Genomic DNA, 19,770 nt, shown 5'->3' with positions numbered 1-19,770 from the left:
CCCTACAACTGGCCCTCTGTGACCTGGGGCAGACAGCACTACTGCAGCCTCTGGTACTGTCACTGCAGCAAGGTGGGCAGTGGTTCGCAGCCACCTGTACACAATTTTTTATAAAGCAGTAAGCAAAGGAAAAAACCTTTCACAAAAAAGAAAAAAAAAGTTTAAAGTTACCTCAACACTACTAGATTGATTTCAGAATGCTTGAAAAGCTTAACAAGCACATCAACTACAAAATTTGGTTTTGGCCTAAACTATTTCTTTAGGGTTTCTTTTTTCATCCACCAAGACCTCCTTTACAACAAGCCAGTCTTCCAGCTAACCTTGCCCTATGACGCCAGGTCACAAACTCTGTTATGGTATCCCTTAGCAGGAGTGACAGAAGGGATAGAAGTCCATCTCTGAAAAATGCCCAGGTTCTTCCCAAAGAAGACATGAGAGACAGCTCTGCTTTACCCTCAGAATTACATCTACTGCCAGGTTACAATATCCTGGTCACTGACTGCCACTTGGCAAGTGGTAATCTGATTGTAGCATTTCTGGTGTTGACGAAAATTTTGGGAATCTACCAATCTGTTCCCACTGTCCCAACCCCTTAAGGCATGACTTTCACCACGCTGCTTCATTGTCTGAGATAACTCACCTTTCAGTATTTCCTCATCATGGTGAGAGGAAAGATACTGCAAGTACCAAGCTTCCTATGAAAAGTATTAAAGCACTGCATGGGAGAGACTTGAAAATACATTTCTTGCAAGTAGCTTCCATAACGAAGTTTGGTCTAGATATCAACGTTTGGAAAATGACAGTATATTAGAGTTTGATTAATTGAAGTTTATTTTACAGCAAAACCAAGTAATACATTTCCCTGCCCATCACCATTACTTAAAAACTCAAGAGTGCAGCATTACTGACAAACTCAGGAGTGGAGACTGACCTGTTTGAACTAAGTGTGAAAACTTGCCTGGATTTCAAACTTAAGTCCTAAACGACAAATCTTTCCTTCTCCAACCCAGAACTGAAATAAATCCTGAAGGGAGTTATTGTTTAGTTGTATTACAGCAGCCTTTTGAAGGGCCAGCTGAAGAGCCTCAACATCCAGCATTTGTATATACCACATACACACACAGAGTAAGCAGTAAGTCCCCCAAGATAGAGGTAGCCTAAAACAAAAGACACAAAAAGGTAGTAACCAGTCCATGACCAGAAACTGAAGCTGACTAGAAGCTGAAGCCAAGAGGCTGGCTCAGTATCCTATTTGCCAACTCTCATTGCTGACAACAATGTCCAGTGCTTTTGTTAGAAATGGTTTTCATGGATTTCAGAGGTATAGCAGATCTCCTTACAATCTTCACCTTGCCAGAGTCAACACAATTTATCCACTGGCTTTTCAGCAGGTGACAAGTAGTTCATGTTTCACTGGCCTCTGAGGAGCAGCTCTCCTTCTGCCAACAGATGACTTGGAACTCTGTCCCCACCAGTTGGGGAGAGATGAAAGTGTGTGCACTTAAGACTTGGAGACCAGCAGAATGCAAACAGAAGGCAGAGGCAGAAGACTCCACAGGAGATACTGCCTGGTGGCAGTGGGGGTGCAGGGCAGATTAACAACAACAAACCCACGTTAACTTGCATTTACCAATGACCTACTCTGGGTCAATATTTGATGGATGAGTGTTAGTTTCAAAAGCGTAATTTTAAGGGAGCCACGTGATGTGCAGAGCTGACTTACATTTGTGCTCAGTGTACAATCTGTTCATACCATGGCAATCCACCCAAACACACAGGTAGGCAGCAAGCTGCTCCTCTGCAGTGCAGGAAGGAGAACTTGCCACCTGCCGGCAAACCTCTCAAAGCTTCAGAGGCACTATGACACACAAGCTAAAACCACAAGCAAACTGTTATTGAGTTGAACCACAGTGGAGATTTTCACATCTGCAAAGCAGAAAGTACACACCTGTTCATTCCTCCCCCCCCACACAACCACTTAAAAAACAAGTTTCTCTGCCCTCACATTAAAAATTGCCAGGAACTTATGCCAGCACAGAGGAAGGTCTTTAAAAGAAAGCACATTTTATTGAGAAACACAAATGGGTGGATGCTTCAAAACCAAGCAAACAGTCTTACTGCTCACACAACATTTGCTGTCAGAGCAGAATTGCATTGCCCTCCAGCTGAGGCACATGTGAGATTCTTCCTCCTCTGGCTTGTGGGAAAAAAGCTTGCACCCTGCATGTCCCCTATAAAAGGCAATGTTAGCTGGAGTTTCAGCTTCAGGCTGAAAAACATGCTGTCAGAGAAGTAACAATAGCCATAAGGAAAAAAATTATTCCCTTCACTTACTCAAAGGAAGAGGAGATGGTAAGATATAAGCTCCCTAAAAAAGAAACGGCACAGAATTATGTGGGTCCAGTTAAAGTCAAAAAGTTTCAGAGGCATCAAAAAAGCTAAGATAGCAATAAAATCCAAAAGAGGAAAAGCAAAATAAGAAGGAAAAGAGCATGACACATACCCACAGTCTATCCAGCTTATAGTACCTCGTCCTTTCACCTCCTGGGCCACGCTGGACAGTAATCTGAGTGAGCTTTCAGCAGCTGCGGCTGGAAGAAAAAGTTTAATTATAAAACTAAACGAACAGCATTACTACCCCACACAAAACAACACAATGTTGCATTTCTATGTTCTGATGCACTCGAAGAACATTTTGTCTCATTTGGAGAAACCAGTGTAACAGGGACCAGTAAGATTCTTCTGCAAACTAGAAGGAAAGCCGGCTGCAGCTGAAGCTGGGTGGTTCCTTCCCTCTACCCTCTTAAAGAACACACTGAAATTGGTATTTCCAGACACGCTCCCTGAGCTACATTTATGGAGCTACACTGAGCCCTCTTCTACAGCTTCCATCCCAACGCTGCCTTTTTCCCTGTGGCTGGGCATGAACCAATTTGTACCACAGTCTGCTAATTAGAGCAATTTTATTTAGGACTTTCATGAGCTGTAAGGGTAAGTCATTCAGCATCTCTGCCTCTCTAATTCTACCCCAGCCATACACAGAAAATAACAGACTTTATACTCATAATAACCCTGGGAGATACCCAAACCAACAGTCATGAGCAGTATCCAGAGAAGGTCCTTCCAAGTACTGGATGTATTATAAATACTCAGACATTTTTATAATGCCATGCCACATGCGTAGACTTTGCAAAACACTACCATTCCAATAAATGGTATTAAAAATAAACAGAAGAGAGAAAAATATAGCAGTACAAGTAAGTATTCATTCCCTCAAAAAAATCTATCAGGAGCTGTTTCCTTCCTCAATAAACAGAAAATAGAAACCCAGAACCTCTTCCAGATCACCACAATTACTTCAAGTATCTGAATGTAAGAATGGCGATATTGGGACAGACAGAATGCTTCTGTAGACCAAGATCTTGTCTTCAGCATCAGAGGAAGTGAGGGCCTGTAGATGTCAGAGTAGACAAGTAGAGCCAGCATGTAGGCATAACTCATCAAATAATCTCTAAACCTTCACAGTTTTTACCTCGACGATCTCCTGAGCCAGAAACAGCCTCTTTGTATTTGACAGACTTTTCTTGGGCCTGATGCCATCCCACACCAACCCACACATATCAGCGCTCAAGAAACTCTCATACCCCTGATACTCAGAGCATGCAATTGCCACCTCTCACTAGCACGGGAACTTATACAGGTGGGGGAATTCTTTGCATGTAATAGAATGGAAGAGTTGGACAAATACACTTTTAAAAATAAGCATTTAGGGCCCCACTTGTCCCACAAGACTCAGTAGCTGAGTACCTCTGGTAGGACACCTAGCTGATAGGGGGAACTAAACATCTCCAACAAATTATGGCACCTCCCAAAACCGATGAATTTTCTGATTGCAATAGAAAGTGAAATCTAGCTCTGCTCAGCTGGGAAGTAAAGCCTTTGTTCCAGCAGTATGACCAGATGCCAGCCAATATCTCATCACAGCTGGGCGACGTGTATCTGGGATTGAAATTGCACCTAAATTCCCACCACTTTTTCCCCCTCCCCTCTTTCTGGGTGACTGTTGAGCAAAAGATTTCTAATTGTGCAAGGATCACTGTTCCAGGAAGAAACATTAATTTCACAGTCAGCTCTGCATGCAATGCTTTAGACTGCTAAAACCATCCAATTGAATAACAAAAACAGAAAAAAAGAAATCTCCATAACATGGCTTTTGAACAATGCCCATAGGGCAACATTTATTAGATGACTGTCACAGTTGAAGTGTTCTGGTTGTGCTGCTAAAAATGAAAGCAACCACCACTTAAAATATTAAGCGTAAAAAGAAAATTTTCCTTTTAAGAAGCTGAATAATACAGATGTCTTTTTATCTAAAGTGTTCCTTTCAAAAATCAAAAAGCATTAGAAACTCTTTTATGATTTTCACTTTGAACCTGTTACTACAAAACCATTTTGCCAAGTTTGAGTGCTCAAAGTTCCCCACTACAGCAAAACACAAGTGTTTTAATAAAGAAAATAAGCCACGTATATAATTTTAACTGTTTCAGAATAAGCATATCTTTAGGAAATAAAGTTAATTACTCCAGCACCTGCACATCTTTGTCTGCAAAATTCTTTGACACAGGGGGGCAGGAGGAGGAGGATATTGGTCACCATACACTGCTCCAATCTGATACACTATGAACCCAGAGCAACTCTACCATCACCGTGTTTGATTGACACAAGATCTTTGCAACACGTCAGAAAAGGAGGACTCAACATCCAAACAAGGCATTATCTTGTCCTGTCTTCCTACAGGAAGAAGAAGGAAGCAACAACAAAAACAATACAGCACTAAGGAAAATCATCTGAATGGCACATTTTACTTCTTGCTGTCCAATGACTTCCACATTCACAAAAGCATTCTGCACTTGTGTATGGAGTTTAAAGATAGTTTCTTGATTTTACATGCGTTACACAGAACACCTTCCACAAAAAACAAGGCAAGAAAGGAGAAAAGGTACAGCAGGAGCAGAACGGAGCAGAGGAAGAGCAAACAGCTAAGCAAACAGCCAGAAAGGTGAGCCTGAATGACAGACGGAGCAACAAAAAGATTCAAGGGGACAGGTGGCATAATGTGAAATGAGTCATTTTCCATCTTACACAACTGTTCTTTTTTTATTTTTATATTTTGTTAATTAAAGCTGAAAGACAAGCACGGGACACTCAAAACTGTCAGAAGCAAAGATGGATTGATTTCAGTACTGTGACTATTTATTACACCTTTCAGTGTCACCAGGAAATCGAAACTCACAAGCTACTGTGATAAACACACCAGAAAGCTCTTATTACAGGGAGCCAGTTCTGGAGACAAAGCCAAAATAAAGTACATTTCTGCCAATGAGACAGAGCAATTAGAAGACTGAATTAAGATGACTGTAATCTTGAAACATCAGGAGCCTCTGAATTAAAACAAAAGACACCAGACTCAAAGAAGCTCTTGCAATCACATAGAAGCCCCTTGGTAGACACCTTGCTGGGCACAAAGAGCTGTGACATTAAAACAAAAAACAAACAAAAAAAAAAAACTTACCAGATTTGGAATAGAGCACTAGTACATTATTCCGTGTCCTGAGAAGCTTCTTAAAATCCTTGTGATCACTTATTTTTTCTATGAGTGGAGACACCTTCAATGAGTACACAAACACTGGCAAGAATGCCTAGGAAAACAGAGAGCCAAAAACATCAGTCACAAGTCAAAGACAACCTGCTTTTGCAAACTGCTGTGATTTTTTTTATAATCTTGAGATATGCTGCCTTAATTAGGCTATCACATTGATTTGATCAGCAAAACCAAAAGAAAAAATGCCAGGCAGGTGATTTATTGAAACTGGGCCAATACATTCCTAACAAGTACACTTAAATGGAAAGAGGAACACATCAAGAAACACATTTTTACTTAAGACGCCACCCCCTTTAGAAGTTTGCTCCCAAGTCAGATAATCGGATAACAATTCTTATGTAAATTTAATGTACTTTACCAAGGGAAACAGCAAATTGCCACTTTGAGAGCACTCTTGTCCCTACATCTCTGAATATGCTGCAAACTCAATCCACTACTTTGACACCCTACAGAAGACAGCAAGAGCCATGAAGTTAAAATAACCCACACTGACAGGGAGCAGATGTAGGAAATAAGAACAGAAAAACAGAAAATGCCAGTAATCCAGCATCCACATTACAGCACTAAGCACAACCCTCTCCCACCCACCCTTCCAAAGTGGAGCAGGGCTTGTGTTTCCCAGTGCCACACCGTGTCAAACACACACTGCAGAGTCTTGTTCAGCTTCCACTCATCACATGGAAGACACAGCATTTAATCTCTCTGCATCTCAGTTCTGGATCTATGCAAACAAGTTATTTTCCACTGTATCTTCTAGTCTATTTAAATCACAACATTTCCAGAGCAGAGTTTGTCTGTCATAAAGTAAAACTCCTATCAAATTATGACCCTAACCTCTGCTGGAGCCTTTACTGCTTATTCTTACTGCAGTATCTTCAACAATAATAATACAATAATAATCTTATCCATCAAGCTATTCTGCTTCCCTTCTGCACTGTACTGAATTCATGCTAATGGAATGATTAAGGGAAGCTTAGCTGGAGAAATTATCTAGTTTCCATTCACCTTACAGAAAAACCTTAACACTTAATTGCTTGGCTGAAAGCTTTAGTTCATTTGCCTAACACATATAAGAGGTTCAACATTTCCTTAATTACAGAACTGATTTTGATCGTGCCTTACTCCAACCAGGCTGGAAAATGTGTTGACCGTGGATGTGAAGAAGTAAAAAAGGCTGTTCTTGCATCCCAAGTGTTACATCATGCAGCATTTAAAGGAGAGGCTAAACCAATGAAGTCAGAACACACAGCCCCAGGCACACACTTCATTCAAATTCAGCTATTTCCAAGCACCACAGTCACTGAGTCTCAGAAACAAAACCTGCACCTAGGAAGCAGGCTGTATAAATGTCAGAAGTCTTCACCTGGGGAAAAGAGAGGGGCATGAGAGGAATCCTGGGACACATGAGGTAAAGGAGAAGCTGAGCCGAGATGGAGATCACCCTCAACAACCAGAATGTTTGAGAACTTAGAAGTTACTAGAAAACACACCTATAACATAAAATCTAAGAGTGAACAAGGCCCACTCCGCAGGCAGGAATCCCACCACTGGGCCCTGCTGACCAGATGGTCAGACTGTGAGAAGGAATTGAGCACATTTGCAAGTCAGCCTCTACCTTCAGCATAAATATCCTTGATGCTTTAATTCGACCAAAAGACTCACATTCTTCCAAACCCAGATGTCCAGAGCTCCACCTTCCTACTCCAGGCTGATGTATGTGAATCACTTGCATATTTTCTGAGATGAATATATGGACTTGCCAATCAAAGCAGGCAAGTGTAGTTGGGCTAAATGAGGTGACACAGACATGAAAAGCACTGCCCAAAACCATCACTATCAGGGGCTGCACAGGAGAAATTAATCCAACATTATGGGCAGATCTCTTTAATGCTAAGTATTTTTTTAAAAAACTCTTCCCTTCACCTCAGTTTTTGTAACTATTCAAGTGTCTTACAGTTTTATTTATGCCTTGAGTTACAGAAGACAAAAAATAAGTCTAACTGAAACTAAGGCTGAACACAGGGGAAAAAGTGAAACTACAGGTTGCTAGCTTGGTTTAGAAAACTGGACTCCATTAAGGATACTCTAGTCTGTGAACTCTCTATCAAAAAGAAGCAATTGGTCTACAAAACCCCACCAAAGCCACTTTCACCCCAGGACAACATGACACCAAATGATACTGTAAACTTTGTTTAAAGTGTTTACCAATAGCTCAGAAGAGAGGTGTTAGAATGAAATGATCTTTGAGCTCTCTTCCAATTCACACCATTTTATAGTTTTAAGTATAGGCATTCCATGTCTTTTTCAGCTAGAAAGGCTGTTTTGCCAACTTCAGGAATTTTCTCTCTTTTCATTTTTGTCTTTCTTTCCTTATAATGGCAGAGCTGTAAACCTCTTGAAAATTGGATTCTGAAAACAATGACAGCTTAAACTACTGCCTTGTCGGAGTTGCCACTAACAGAAAACTCGCTGTGCTGATGGAACAGCAGGCACTAGGAGGGAGATGCATGTCACATTGCATATATCCACTGCTCCTTTGCCCAATTCCTCTCCAGGTATCAAATCAATACATGTTACTCATATTCCTGCAGTTTTACTACTGTAGAGTTCTCTGTTCCTAGGGTTTAGCCCAAAATCCACTGGGAAAGGCGTTGTGCATACAAGCACACCAGTCAGCCCAGCTGAATAAATCATCATCTCCTTTTAATTAAGATTAACGTTGCAGCATTTCCTGGTTATAAAACCCAAAAGGTCCAAGCCAAAGGTATGGAGTTGGACAGAAATTCCCTGTCTGCACATCTAAGGCAGCCGCAACACTGGGAGGAAATTGGCTGAGCAGAGAAATTCACCAGCCCCAATTCAGGTTTGCACTTTATTATATTTGCAAATTGATAAGAATTAAGTAGTTCCGCACTCTCCAGCTTTCTCCTGCTGAAATTAATCAAGACCCTACTCAGGAATAAACTAGAGGCTGGTTTATGGTTAAACTTCCAGAAGAACCTACCAGCTCTGTTGAAGGCAAGGGATATCAAGGAGTCAATTCTGCCAGACGGCAGTCCCAAACACAGGGCCGCTTTGCCCTGCTCTAGAGTCACAGCAGCGAGGACTGCACCAGCAGCTACAGCCTCACCAGGGCTACAGCCACTAGATCTGGCAACAATGTAAAATTAAGAGGATGGGAAAAAAAATTCTATGGAAGCAGTTACACTCTTCCACAGAGGACCAAACTCATGCTCCTGCACAGCCCATAGGTAAAGCAGCAGCAAAGATGAAGCTAATTTGCATGTACTGTGCTATATAAATTTATTTGTAAGACATGACTCAGGTAGATTTACTCCAGACATTTTGCAGGAGAGCTCATAAGCCAGGCACTGCCCAATCAAGCACACTGCTTCTAGTTTAAATCCAGGGCACAAGAGATGAGCGCATATTAAAAAAAGAAGAGGTCAAGAAAGGTGACAGTCCCTCCTGGGCAGGAAGCCTCTTTTCATATGCGTCAGGAAGTGCTACATTCACACATATGGAAATCTATAAATAAGAAACAAGCTAAACTTTCTTGTCACTTGAGCATCCTAAAGCTTTAAAATCTATTCACGACCACCACTGCAGAAAAGTTAAGAAATGCTCAAAGTATTTTTCTCAAGAAGCTACCCACCTGCTAAGGTAAAAGGCGTAATGGGACCAATGTGCAGTATCTCTGCCACCCTTGCGAGTTATGGCAATGAGAAACTGCAACGAAACTGAGGGAAGGTCTATTTTCATGCTGTGTTTGCACAATTGCCTATTGTAACAGGTCCTCATCCATAGCTGGCTCAGTGATAGGACTGTCACCTGGGGTTCTCAGATGCAGGAAACTTTGGTGAAGTCCTTGAAAAATAGACTACACATGGCAGACTATGAAATGCAAATCTCATAGCAATTCCAGTCTGCAGATATCCCCAGCTCAAGATCACAATCTGAATTTATTTTCACATAATTTTTATGGCATAGGTCACACATCAGTCATGTGACTGTAGTGTCTGAGATGCATGAAAGACTCTCAAGTAAAATGTAAGCGAATCCAAATCCTCAAGACAGTCAATTCAAAACTGCTGAGAAGTAGCTTTTCAAGTACAAGGTACAAAAGCCTCATGTGTTCTAGCTGTCTCTGTTCTTCAAAGTATATATTTAAATATATGATATGACCAGTCAAAAAGGTTTTTCTTTTTTTACCCCACTCTCTAGCAATTCCTTGCAGAGCTGCAAAACATATGCACATGTTAAAGATCAGTAAACACTCCACAACCCCACTCCCTTAGAATTGGTACCCAAGGAAGATCTGAGCTTTCAGAAACCCAGAGGCAAAGAGTTACAGGCAAATAACTATTTGTTAATTACACTTCCAGGACTGACACTATTGAAAAATGTGGTCATCCCTCAGGCCATGTTTTCTCAAAATCATCAAGGATCTGAGAAAGCAGAGTTTATTTCTCAAGTTTTTACTCTTCTCTGAATCTCATTTTAAGATTAAAAAAGGGAATATCTTTCAAACAGCCATATGAATGTATTTTTCATATTTTACATTTATTATTCAAACTAAGTGTGATAAATGCTTAACTACTGCTCCCACAGAACCCAATTCAATTTATGAGCTGCTCCCCACAAAAGCTTCATGACAGCATGGTCTTTTGCTAAAGATAAGCAGCATTTCTGGAGGATATAATAAATACTTATGTATTTATTTTACATCAAGGGCAATGAAAACACAGAGTTTTAAAAACAAGAAAATAGATCTTCCTTATTTAGTTTTGATTTCTATCAGAAGAGTAGTATTGTACACTGGACAGAAAAACTATTCCCTATTTCTCCTATTTCCAGCTCAACAGCCCAAAATATATACTTCCCTGGACACGAATAATGCATAAAAAATATAAATGTATATGCAGCTGAAACAGTGCTTAGGTGCCTGAACCCATATGTCAACATGCGTTTTTTATGCACGCACTAACACATGTATAATTAGGCAGCCAATTTGCACACTATTCATCAAGAATAGCTGGGGCTGTGACAACAGACTCTAGCACAACTGCTGCTTGGCAGGGATGCAGCCTTACACTCGACCACAATTTCTAAACTCCACTTTTTCAGGAAGACATTGACTCAGATTTCTGCCTTAGCTTAGCCACCCACTGGTGTCATTCTCATTTTGGGACAACAGCACTCAACCCACTGTAAATATGATCAATCAGCAACCCTGTGCATATGAAACAGATTGTGTCTGACAAGGCATTTTATAAGAGTCTAGCTGAAGAGGAAACCTGCCTCAAAATTCCAAGCAGTAATGGAGATGACTGAATTTAATTTCACTATTAACTTCTTCAGGAGGGGAGTAGCTCACGTTCTGAACAAGGGTCTCATCTGACACATTAAAACGGGGTGGGGGGGGGGGAAAACAAGAAATCCCAACAAGACAGAATCTCACCTTTTCTTTCCTACTCAGCTCCCAAAATGAGCCCTATGAGGGACTGTGCACTTAACTTCAGAAGGCTGACTTGAAGGGACACCTCTCTACTGTGGTGACAGAGGTTTGTAAATCTGCAGATCAGCTGGTGACACAGCCAGGTACTGTGGCGCAGACACTGTGCATGTACTAACAATATCAGATCTAAGTCATCTCCACACAAGCACAAGAGAGAAATTGATCCATTGCTTCCTTCCCCCCAGTTCCTTCCCACCAAAAAATACAAGATGTTCAAATCCAAAGTCCCCTTGTTTACAAGAATCACAGTTTGACTGCAGATGTTTTATCTTCTTTGTTCATCATACAAACCACTCTTGACCTTGTGCAATAATTGCTTGCTTTTCACTCAGGAGCCCTCCCTCTGCTGCTATTTACATTCAGGGTTGTGCTGCTTTGATCACTGAGCCATTTGTAACAAATGCCTTCCAAGATGGATAGTGATAAGTAGGACAGTCCCCTTTCTTCGTTCATGATTAATATCTAAAATAGCTGTAGAAACATTTTAATCAAATCAGATGGGAGGAGACAGGTTAGGCCTGTTACCCAAAGGTATATCAAGGAAGCCTGGTAAAAAAATTACTTTGTGGAGTGGGGAGAAGAAAGGGTAGTAGCACTTGGGTCTCAGACTTCACAGCTGAAGCGGTCCCTGCAGTAGTCTCTGCAATCCCACTGGAATCACAAAAACATCTTCTGCCAATTGCCCCTGAAGGGGTTCACAAAATACAATCTGCTGAGGACTCTCACACTTCACTGATGGGCTGTCCAGTGATGTCTGTGACTAATGCAAAAAGCCACCTATGGTCTGAGTGGGCAGCAGCTACTCCCACACCTACAGCAGCGTGGGATGGCCAGGTGAGGAATCCAGCAGACACACGGGAAAATCAACAACTTCTGCTCTGCAGGACCAACAGTATTTGAAGACCTTGTGTTTGCCCAACAAATTTACATTTGCAGTCATGCCCACTGGACACTTCCTGGATTTTGTTCATTCCCACAAGCTCTGTGGAAGAGCACATTCTTACTGCATACATAATCCAGATCAGTTAACTCTCTCCTCAAGCCATTCCAGAAATTTAAAAACCGAAGCACTACTGAAATTTTGTTGTGGAGGGTCATATCTGCAAAGAGGCAAGTGTCCTATTTCCTTTTGTTTTAGAAGGAAGGCAAATTAAACCCCTGACACAGAGTGTCTTAGTACTCTTTAACTTAGTCTGAAGAATGCTACAAATAAGACATTCCACTTAACGCGGTGCTTGCTATGTTCACTTTCCAAATATAGAAGGTAGCAAAAAATACCATGGAGACGTCAAGATTTGACTAGACTCTACTGTTCATATTGTTCTTAAACAGTGGGGTTTAAGCTACAGGCATAATAGTCTATACTAAAGGATCTTCTTAAGGGCTCTGAGTAGCAAATTAATTGTATGGTTTATCACTGGGTTTCAAATGCTCTGTGAAGGAAAACCTCTGCAACTATTTACTAATTAACAACTGCATGTAATAGGGTCAATTACTAACGTTGACAAAGAACTTTTCCCTTATTATGAATGTGAAGCTCTCTCTTCAAGCCAGGCACAGCACCATACATATATTAAACAAGCTCTTGATGAAATAATATTTCAGATATCACTTCTGAACGAGCACATTTGACTACAGAAGTTAAGGGCATGAGCAAAGCATATGCCACATAATATCCCACTAAAAATTAGGTTTTCTAGAAGTTTAAAGAAATACCACCTACTCAAGAAGCATGTAGGAGGTACTATAAAAAGAAGACAAAAACACTATTAATGGGATTTATAAGGAAGAGAGGGCAAAAAAAGATACCCGAAAATCTCTAGCACTTTATATGGCACTTGTTATCTTCAAAGCATTGCACGAACGTTAACTAATTAATCCTCACATTTTTCTGCCAGGTGATAGGAGACAAACTTTAATAGCTTGAGCTAGATTCACACAGAAAGGAACTGATCTGCAAGAGGCAAAAGGAAGGCAGCACCAGAAAAAACTAGCACACAGCTGATCCTAGAGCAGCACAACCACACAGTCATGGTGTGCTATATCCAGGAAAAGTGAGGAGGGGGAGAGAAAGTCTATTTGCAGTCACCTGGCAAACACGGTATATGACTCTAAACCCAAAGACTACGGACAGCATACCATCAGGACAGTCACAAATTACATTACCTTTGTTATCTGTGTTCTGCAAGCATGCAATTCACAGCTCCCTCCACCAATGCCACCAGCCACTCACAGCTAGCACAGTGCCAAAACTAAACACTTGCCCTGCTATCACAATTTTTTGCCATTAACAAGCTTGAAAAGGTGGCAGGAACAAGGCAAACAACAGCTTACTTCCAAAGTGACCCTGCCTGGATAAAGAAATTTAAGGTAATGCTAATTAGTGCAATGCAATTGCAACCAGAATCAGAATTTTTCCATTCACAGACCTGCAGCCACAGCTCTGAAGAAATACCTCACTACCTCCATTTTATTGAAACAGAGGAATTTAACGAACTCCATCACCAAAAGGCAAAAAGAAATGGTCAACAACAGAACAAGCACCTCTTCCATCACCAATTACTCAGGACACCATGAACTCATCCCTGGGCAGAAACACCAGTTCTGATGATCACACCACGCTTGCATCAACATCCCAGGGCCTCTGAGCTAAACAGGTGCTGTGGCATCAAAATCAATGGATTGGAAACATCCCTCCATAAGGCATGGAGTGGAGTAACAAAGCCTAGGTTTGATTTGGGAAGGGCATCTGAGGACACACAGCATAGCTCACATCAGAGTTTTACAAATCCATATTTTGAAGAGGGAATGGACAAAGTATGAATACAGCAGGGGGACAGAAAATAAGGAATTTGTGTCTGCAATACCCTCCCTCTGACTGCCAGGAAACACTGCCCAAAGAGATTCCTGTAGTACAAACAATAACTGGATTGGAAGAGGCATCCCTGAATTCAAGCCCAAATGCCACGATAGGAAACAGCACCTGAGCACTGCAGTGAAGCGGCGCTCACACCCTGCCTGCAAGCTCACCAGAGGTAGGCACTGCTGCCACACTGCAGGGCTACCTGCAACACAGAGACAACCATGCCTGAGCCCTCCCTGCAGGCCTGGATTCACAAGCCAGTGTCAGTGCTCACTAGTGCATTCCTGTGACCCTACTGGCAAGGATTAGGGACATACTTGAGGAGCTGGAAGACTGAAATGTTCCTTTCAAGCCCTTCTTTGAAGGCACTGGGTTTGAGTGGCACCAAGTCACAAAGTCTGCTTCCCAATGGTGCTCAGTCAGCTGGACTCTTGACTCAGTTTCTCTGTCATTAAGCCAACACTCAGAAGACAAACTGATCTTTGCCACACTGGCATGAGATAATATTCACCAGTGTTTGCAATGCAAACAGACCCAGATGCGTAATCCTGCTGGAAGCAGTGGCTGCCTTCTGCTAGGGAAAGCGCAGCACCAGATACATCAGAGGAAATGCTAATCCACCTTGGTGTGAAACTCCTTCCCAGTGCCTCGAACAGTAAATTCAGCCCTTTGAGCATGAAATAAAGTCAACCACTTGTTAAACCAAAGAGGGAACCCACACTTCCTCACAGCTCTCCAACTCATTCAAGAAATAAAACTTTACAGCAGGCAGAGATCACTCCACCATCTTCCTCATGTGTGTGTCACACACCCACAGTGCCCACAGTGATGCTGAAGGTAAGAAATTAATAGCTCACATTAGAAGATTCTGAAATGTTTTCCTCATCCAGCTTTGGAGGTTCCCTTTTACATATGTAGGAAGTCCTACAAAGATAAGGATTTCAATTCACAAAGCCACCTCCAATTTTGGGTCAGAAAATGAGCCCTATTTTTCAGAAGTGCTATGTATGCACAACTCTAGCTGCTGTTCTAGGTTGCATTGCAAGTAGTCAGCACTTCCAGAAAAACTTACAAAAAAAACAAACAAAACAAAAACCAAAAAAACAAAACACATTTGGATACACGAAAAAGGACTGGCCAGAAGGAAAAAATGTTTTGCATTGACCTACCAAGCAGCTCGCATTACCTTTTGTTTGACTTTATACACTGAGAACCACCTGATTCAAAACCCTCACATTGACCCAAAAAAAAATTAAAAGCTGATTTTGCTATGTCACAGCTGTAGGCTAGTTTTTCAATCCTGGAGTACAGCGAATTACATATTTCAAGATGAAAAATCACACCTTCAAGTGCAAGATAATGCAAATTGGAAGAAATAATTTAAACTACTTGTACACAGCAAAGGGGAAAGAATTAGCTGAATCAACAGCTCAATGAAGACATCTGCTCAGCATGAAGCATCACAGAGCAAATAAACTGCTGTAGCAAATTAAGAAAGGTAAGAAAGAATAATGTGGATAAATTAAAATGGCTTTGTATAATTTTACTGGTAAGAGCAGGCCCCCTCTGCTCATCTCAAAGACACTCTACAACACAAGAGGTCAAAGAGGGCAACCAGAATAATTAGGAACAACAGATTTATATGAAGAATGATGGGGGAAACATCTTTTAATCTACAAAGAAAAACCACAGGAAAATATTTAGATTAATATAAAATGAATGTTACAGTAAGATAAGGTCTGACAATCACAGTGGATATAGTAGGAAATACCAGAAATAACTCCATGTGCTTAGCTATTTTGAAGGGATGGAAAAGTCTGTCCACTTGTAACTCCACTTGGTCCACAGCATATGCTCAATCTGAGGAATGCACTGCCACAAATATCACTGAGAAGACTACTGCATTTATTAAAGATGAGCGACAAAGGAAAAAAATCCACACTAAGACCTCTCCAGCATTTAGGGAAGAGTTCAGCCTGACTTCAGTTTCACTTGAAATCAATAAAGTGTAGATAGCAGAGATCTGTGATTCTAGGCCAAGCTTAAAACAAAGCAAAATGTCTTCAGAATGCTTTTCCCTCCTGAATGAGCCGAGAGCTATGGCCCTGCCAGGGGCAAAAGGCTCCATCAGACAGGGCTGAATCTGTCTGTCCCACAAAGGCAATTCTAATATTAGTACAGAAGAAGCATAGGGCAATTAGCAATTCCACACTTGATTTGTATGAACTAGATGAGCATTCCACGGTTATGCATTTCCAAATACATTTCAGATCACTCATGCATAAAAAAAATTAACGTAATTTTTCATTAATTATTAGCTTCATTTGTCAGGGCAGAAGGATGAACTGTAGTTCATGACAATAAAGTGAATAGAGTAGTGTTTTAAAGCATGTCTTTGTCAATCTTTTGAGCTATTATGCTAAATTCTGTAGATTATTAAAAAAAAAAAAAAAAAAAAAGAAAAAAGAAAAATCAGACTTTGAAATATTTCTGGAAGTCTATGAGCCTCCCTGAGGTAAGCAGTGCTCCACTCAGTGCAATGTCAGCGCAGCACAGCCCGGCGCTCCGGAGCGCGCCGGGATGGACAGCGCCACATGCGAGGGGCGCAGGGCGCGGTGCCCGGGGCGGGGGTGCCGCACACAGGTGCACAAAGCCGAGCGCGGCAGCCCCGCTGCGGCACAGCCCCGCCGGGGAAACCCTCTGGAAACCCTCTGCCACCGCACCGCTTTTCACACGAAACTTGGGACCGAAGCGCAGCCGGTCGGAGCCCCCGGGGCCGGGGCAGCCGGGGGCTCCAGCCCGCAGCCGCTCGGGGAGCGCTCTCTCCGGGCGGTGCTCTGGGAGGCACAGAAAGGGAAAGGGGAAGCAGGAGAGCAGCACACGGGCTGAGCTCTGGGAAAACACACGGGAGCAGCGCTGCCGGAGCCCGGCCATGCCGGGCTGTGCCGAGCCGAGCCCGCCCGCGGCGGCGGCGGGTGCGGACGGCGGGGGAACCGCCGCGCCCGGCCCCGGGGGCCCGTCCCACTCCCAACTTTCGCCCAACTCCGCCGGCCGCGCCTCGCCCCCGCCCCGGCCCGGGCACGGGGGACACCCCGCGCCGCCCCCGCCGCCCCCCGCCGGCACTCACCGCCAGGCCGAGCAGCAGCAGCGGGAGCGGCGGGAGCCGCCCGCGGCGCCGCGCAGCCCCCGCGCCCTGCCCCGGCACTGCCATCCCGCCGCCGCGCCGGAGCCGCTCCGGACCTGCCGCCGCTGCGGCTGCTGCCACGTCTGGCGGCGCAGGCGCGCTCGCCGCCGCCGCCCGCCCGCCCCGCGGCATGACGGGGGCTGTAGTCCGGCCCGCGCCGGGGATGCGCATCCCCCGAGGGACGGGGCAGCTCCCGCAGCCATCCTGCGCGGGTAAACAAACGCCCGATCCCCGCCGAAATGCTGACGGCAGTTACACAGCAATCCCCGTCCCGTCTGCTTCAGCAGAGGTTAAAAAGTTCCAGCTCTTCTTTCACGTCCCACTGGCCTACCGTCCGGGGTTCTTTGTGCCTCCACCTCTCTCCCGGCGTGTGCCTGACTCCAAAGAGGCTTCTGGCACACAGCCTCTCCGTGATGCTTGTTTGTCAGGGGTTTTAAAAGCTTTAGCTGATCTTATTCCAGCTGATCTGGAATAAGAGATGAATAAGGGAACAAAAAATAACGAAAGGGGAGAGAGTTAACTGGTAGAGAGGATTAGAAACTAGGACCTGTTGTCCTTGTAAATTGCTCCCACTCATCAAATCCCAAAGGTGAACCCTGTTGTCGGCAATGATGCCAGAGTGCAAGAAAATAAATAAATGCACTGAGTCTGACCAGGATCAATTTGTGCAGCCTCCATTATAATCACGGTATTGGAATGGTTGCTGCATCCAGATGAACAAATCGGTGTATGCCCTGAGTCTGGCACATCCAGTGAGCTAGTTCTGCCTTGCAAGGACATCCCAGATGTCCTGTCAGTAATCTTGAGGTCAAGGCAGGTCAGCCGCGTTATAATTGGCTTCCCACAAACAGAAGGGATCTTCACCTACCACCCAGTGGCTGTGTGAAATTCTTCCTTGGCTCAGAAACATCAAAGGAAAATCAAAGGCGTCTTCGAGCCTGATCCTTACAACTGACTGTCACCCGAGCATTAGACTAAGAGGATGGCTGCAAGGGAGCAATTTGTAGATCCACACAGCTGACTGATCACTTCAAGTGGTGATCATGAAAACTGAATGACGTTGACATTAACAAGTCCCCTGGTGGAGATATAATTTTGAAAAGCAGAAACACACATAAAGTTATTACTATTAACATTTACACTTTTGTGGCATCTTTTGCAGCAGAATCAGAGCATACTTTCTCAGTCACAGCTGGATAATCTTTAGCAAATCATTTCACAGTGCTATGCCTCACTTCCCATCTGCAAAAGGCCTCGGTTAGCCTGCCTTAAAACAAGGTTAGCAATCCTCAGCTCTCGCTAAAATGCCAGTGAAAACACACATGAGGCACAGCCCAGGAGCCATCAGAAAGAGCTCGTGATTAGAAGGGATGGATGGCTGAAGGGAGACCTAGGGAAGGAAAAAGTGTGAATCTTTTCACTTCACAGTTGAAGGATCCAAAACAAAACATCCTTTATGTCAAATTTCTATACCCCTAACATATATGCTATCCACACTGCCACTTCTCACCTGCAGTCCTCACTGACTGCATTGGGATGCATGGATGAACAGATGGGTGTGCTGCACTAGTTACCACCGCTGCTGGTGCCAACTTCCCAGTCTGTGATAATCAGCCTGCTAGTAAAAGGGTCTGGATCTCCGCTTGAATCCCAGTTCAAATAAGCTATCAAAACTTCCAGGAATAGGTAACCTCTTCTAGATGCTGTTCATCTTCAAATCTCCAGCCTACAGCTGAAAAGCTTCTGCATGCAACTACCGTGACACATCCAGACTTCTAATCTCAGCTGGATATCCAGATCCTCAAAGTCTGTTTGAGTCCTCCTGTGACTCTTTTGTGTAGAAAAATGTTATATCTTCTGATGCTTCACATCACAGTTACCATTATCAGGCAATGTAAAAGTAACCTCAGTGTGGTAGAATTTTCTGTGCCGTGTCATAACCATACAGGATGTGCTGCCATTGTGATAGGAAAGGATAAAATCATGGGAACATGGTTGTTTTGTCACAGCAGTACATTTTTATCATGATGGCAAGAGGAAACATTCTCAGGAAGAAAGAAAAAAAGAAGACAAGCTATTTCAAACTGAGCTTCTGAAAGGTTATATAAAAAATCCAGTTTGGGAAGCTGCAGTTTTTATATACAGGAGAATATAAAAAAGGTATCCATGTGGCAACTACAGCTTCTTTCATTCAGTTCAGCTCAATAATTTGTATTGACATGACAGGCACTGCCAAAACTTAAGAGACAAGATCATTGAGCATCTGTCACAGGTCAAAATAATATATCAAGTATCAGCTCTAGACAAGGCTTTACACAGTGGCAACTACTTAATCAATCCAGTCGTGCATTACTAATGAACTCATTACAATTGTATCTCAGTGCACTGATATCCAGCATCCCAAGTTTGCCCTGTATCTGTTTGACATTAATATCATATGTTGCTTGCTTCTCTGTAATTGTAATATTTGTATATGGCTCTGCAAAACACTATGAAAGCATTCATTTATTCACCACTGAGAAGAAAGCATTACTACCCTTGGA

The 19,770-nt window shown here is 43.0% G+C and overlaps 1 protein-coding gene across 1 annotated transcript in view; it reads right to left on the bottom strand.

The window, feature by feature from the left end:
* Positions 1-17,321, bottom strand: part of PDIA5 (protein disulfide isomerase family A member 5) — a 97,353-nt gene extending 80,032 nt beyond the window's left edge. Inside the window, exons 1-3 of the mRNA XM_056496844.1 lie at positions 17,171-17,321; positions 5,573-5,699; positions 2,504-2,591 (exon numbers count right to left, since the gene is read on the bottom strand). Coding sequence (XP_056352819.1) covers positions 2,504-2,591; positions 5,573-5,699; positions 17,171-17,254 — 299 coding nt within the window. The 5' untranslated portion in view covers positions 17,255-17,321. The remainder of the gene's footprint in view (positions 1-2,503; positions 2,592-5,572; positions 5,700-17,170) is intronic.
* Positions 17,322-19,770: the final 2,449 nt, after the last annotated feature.

The sequence above is a fragment of the Oenanthe melanoleuca genome, chromosome 7, assembly GCF_029582105.1.
Source record: "Oenanthe melanoleuca isolate GR-GAL-2019-014 chromosome 7, OMel1.0, whole genome shotgun sequence".
Taxonomy (NCBI): Eukaryota; Metazoa; Chordata; class Aves; order Passeriformes; family Muscicapidae; genus Oenanthe; species Oenanthe melanoleuca.
Note: the sequence above shows the minus strand (reverse complement) of the source record. Positions and strands in the feature narration are given on the sequence as shown.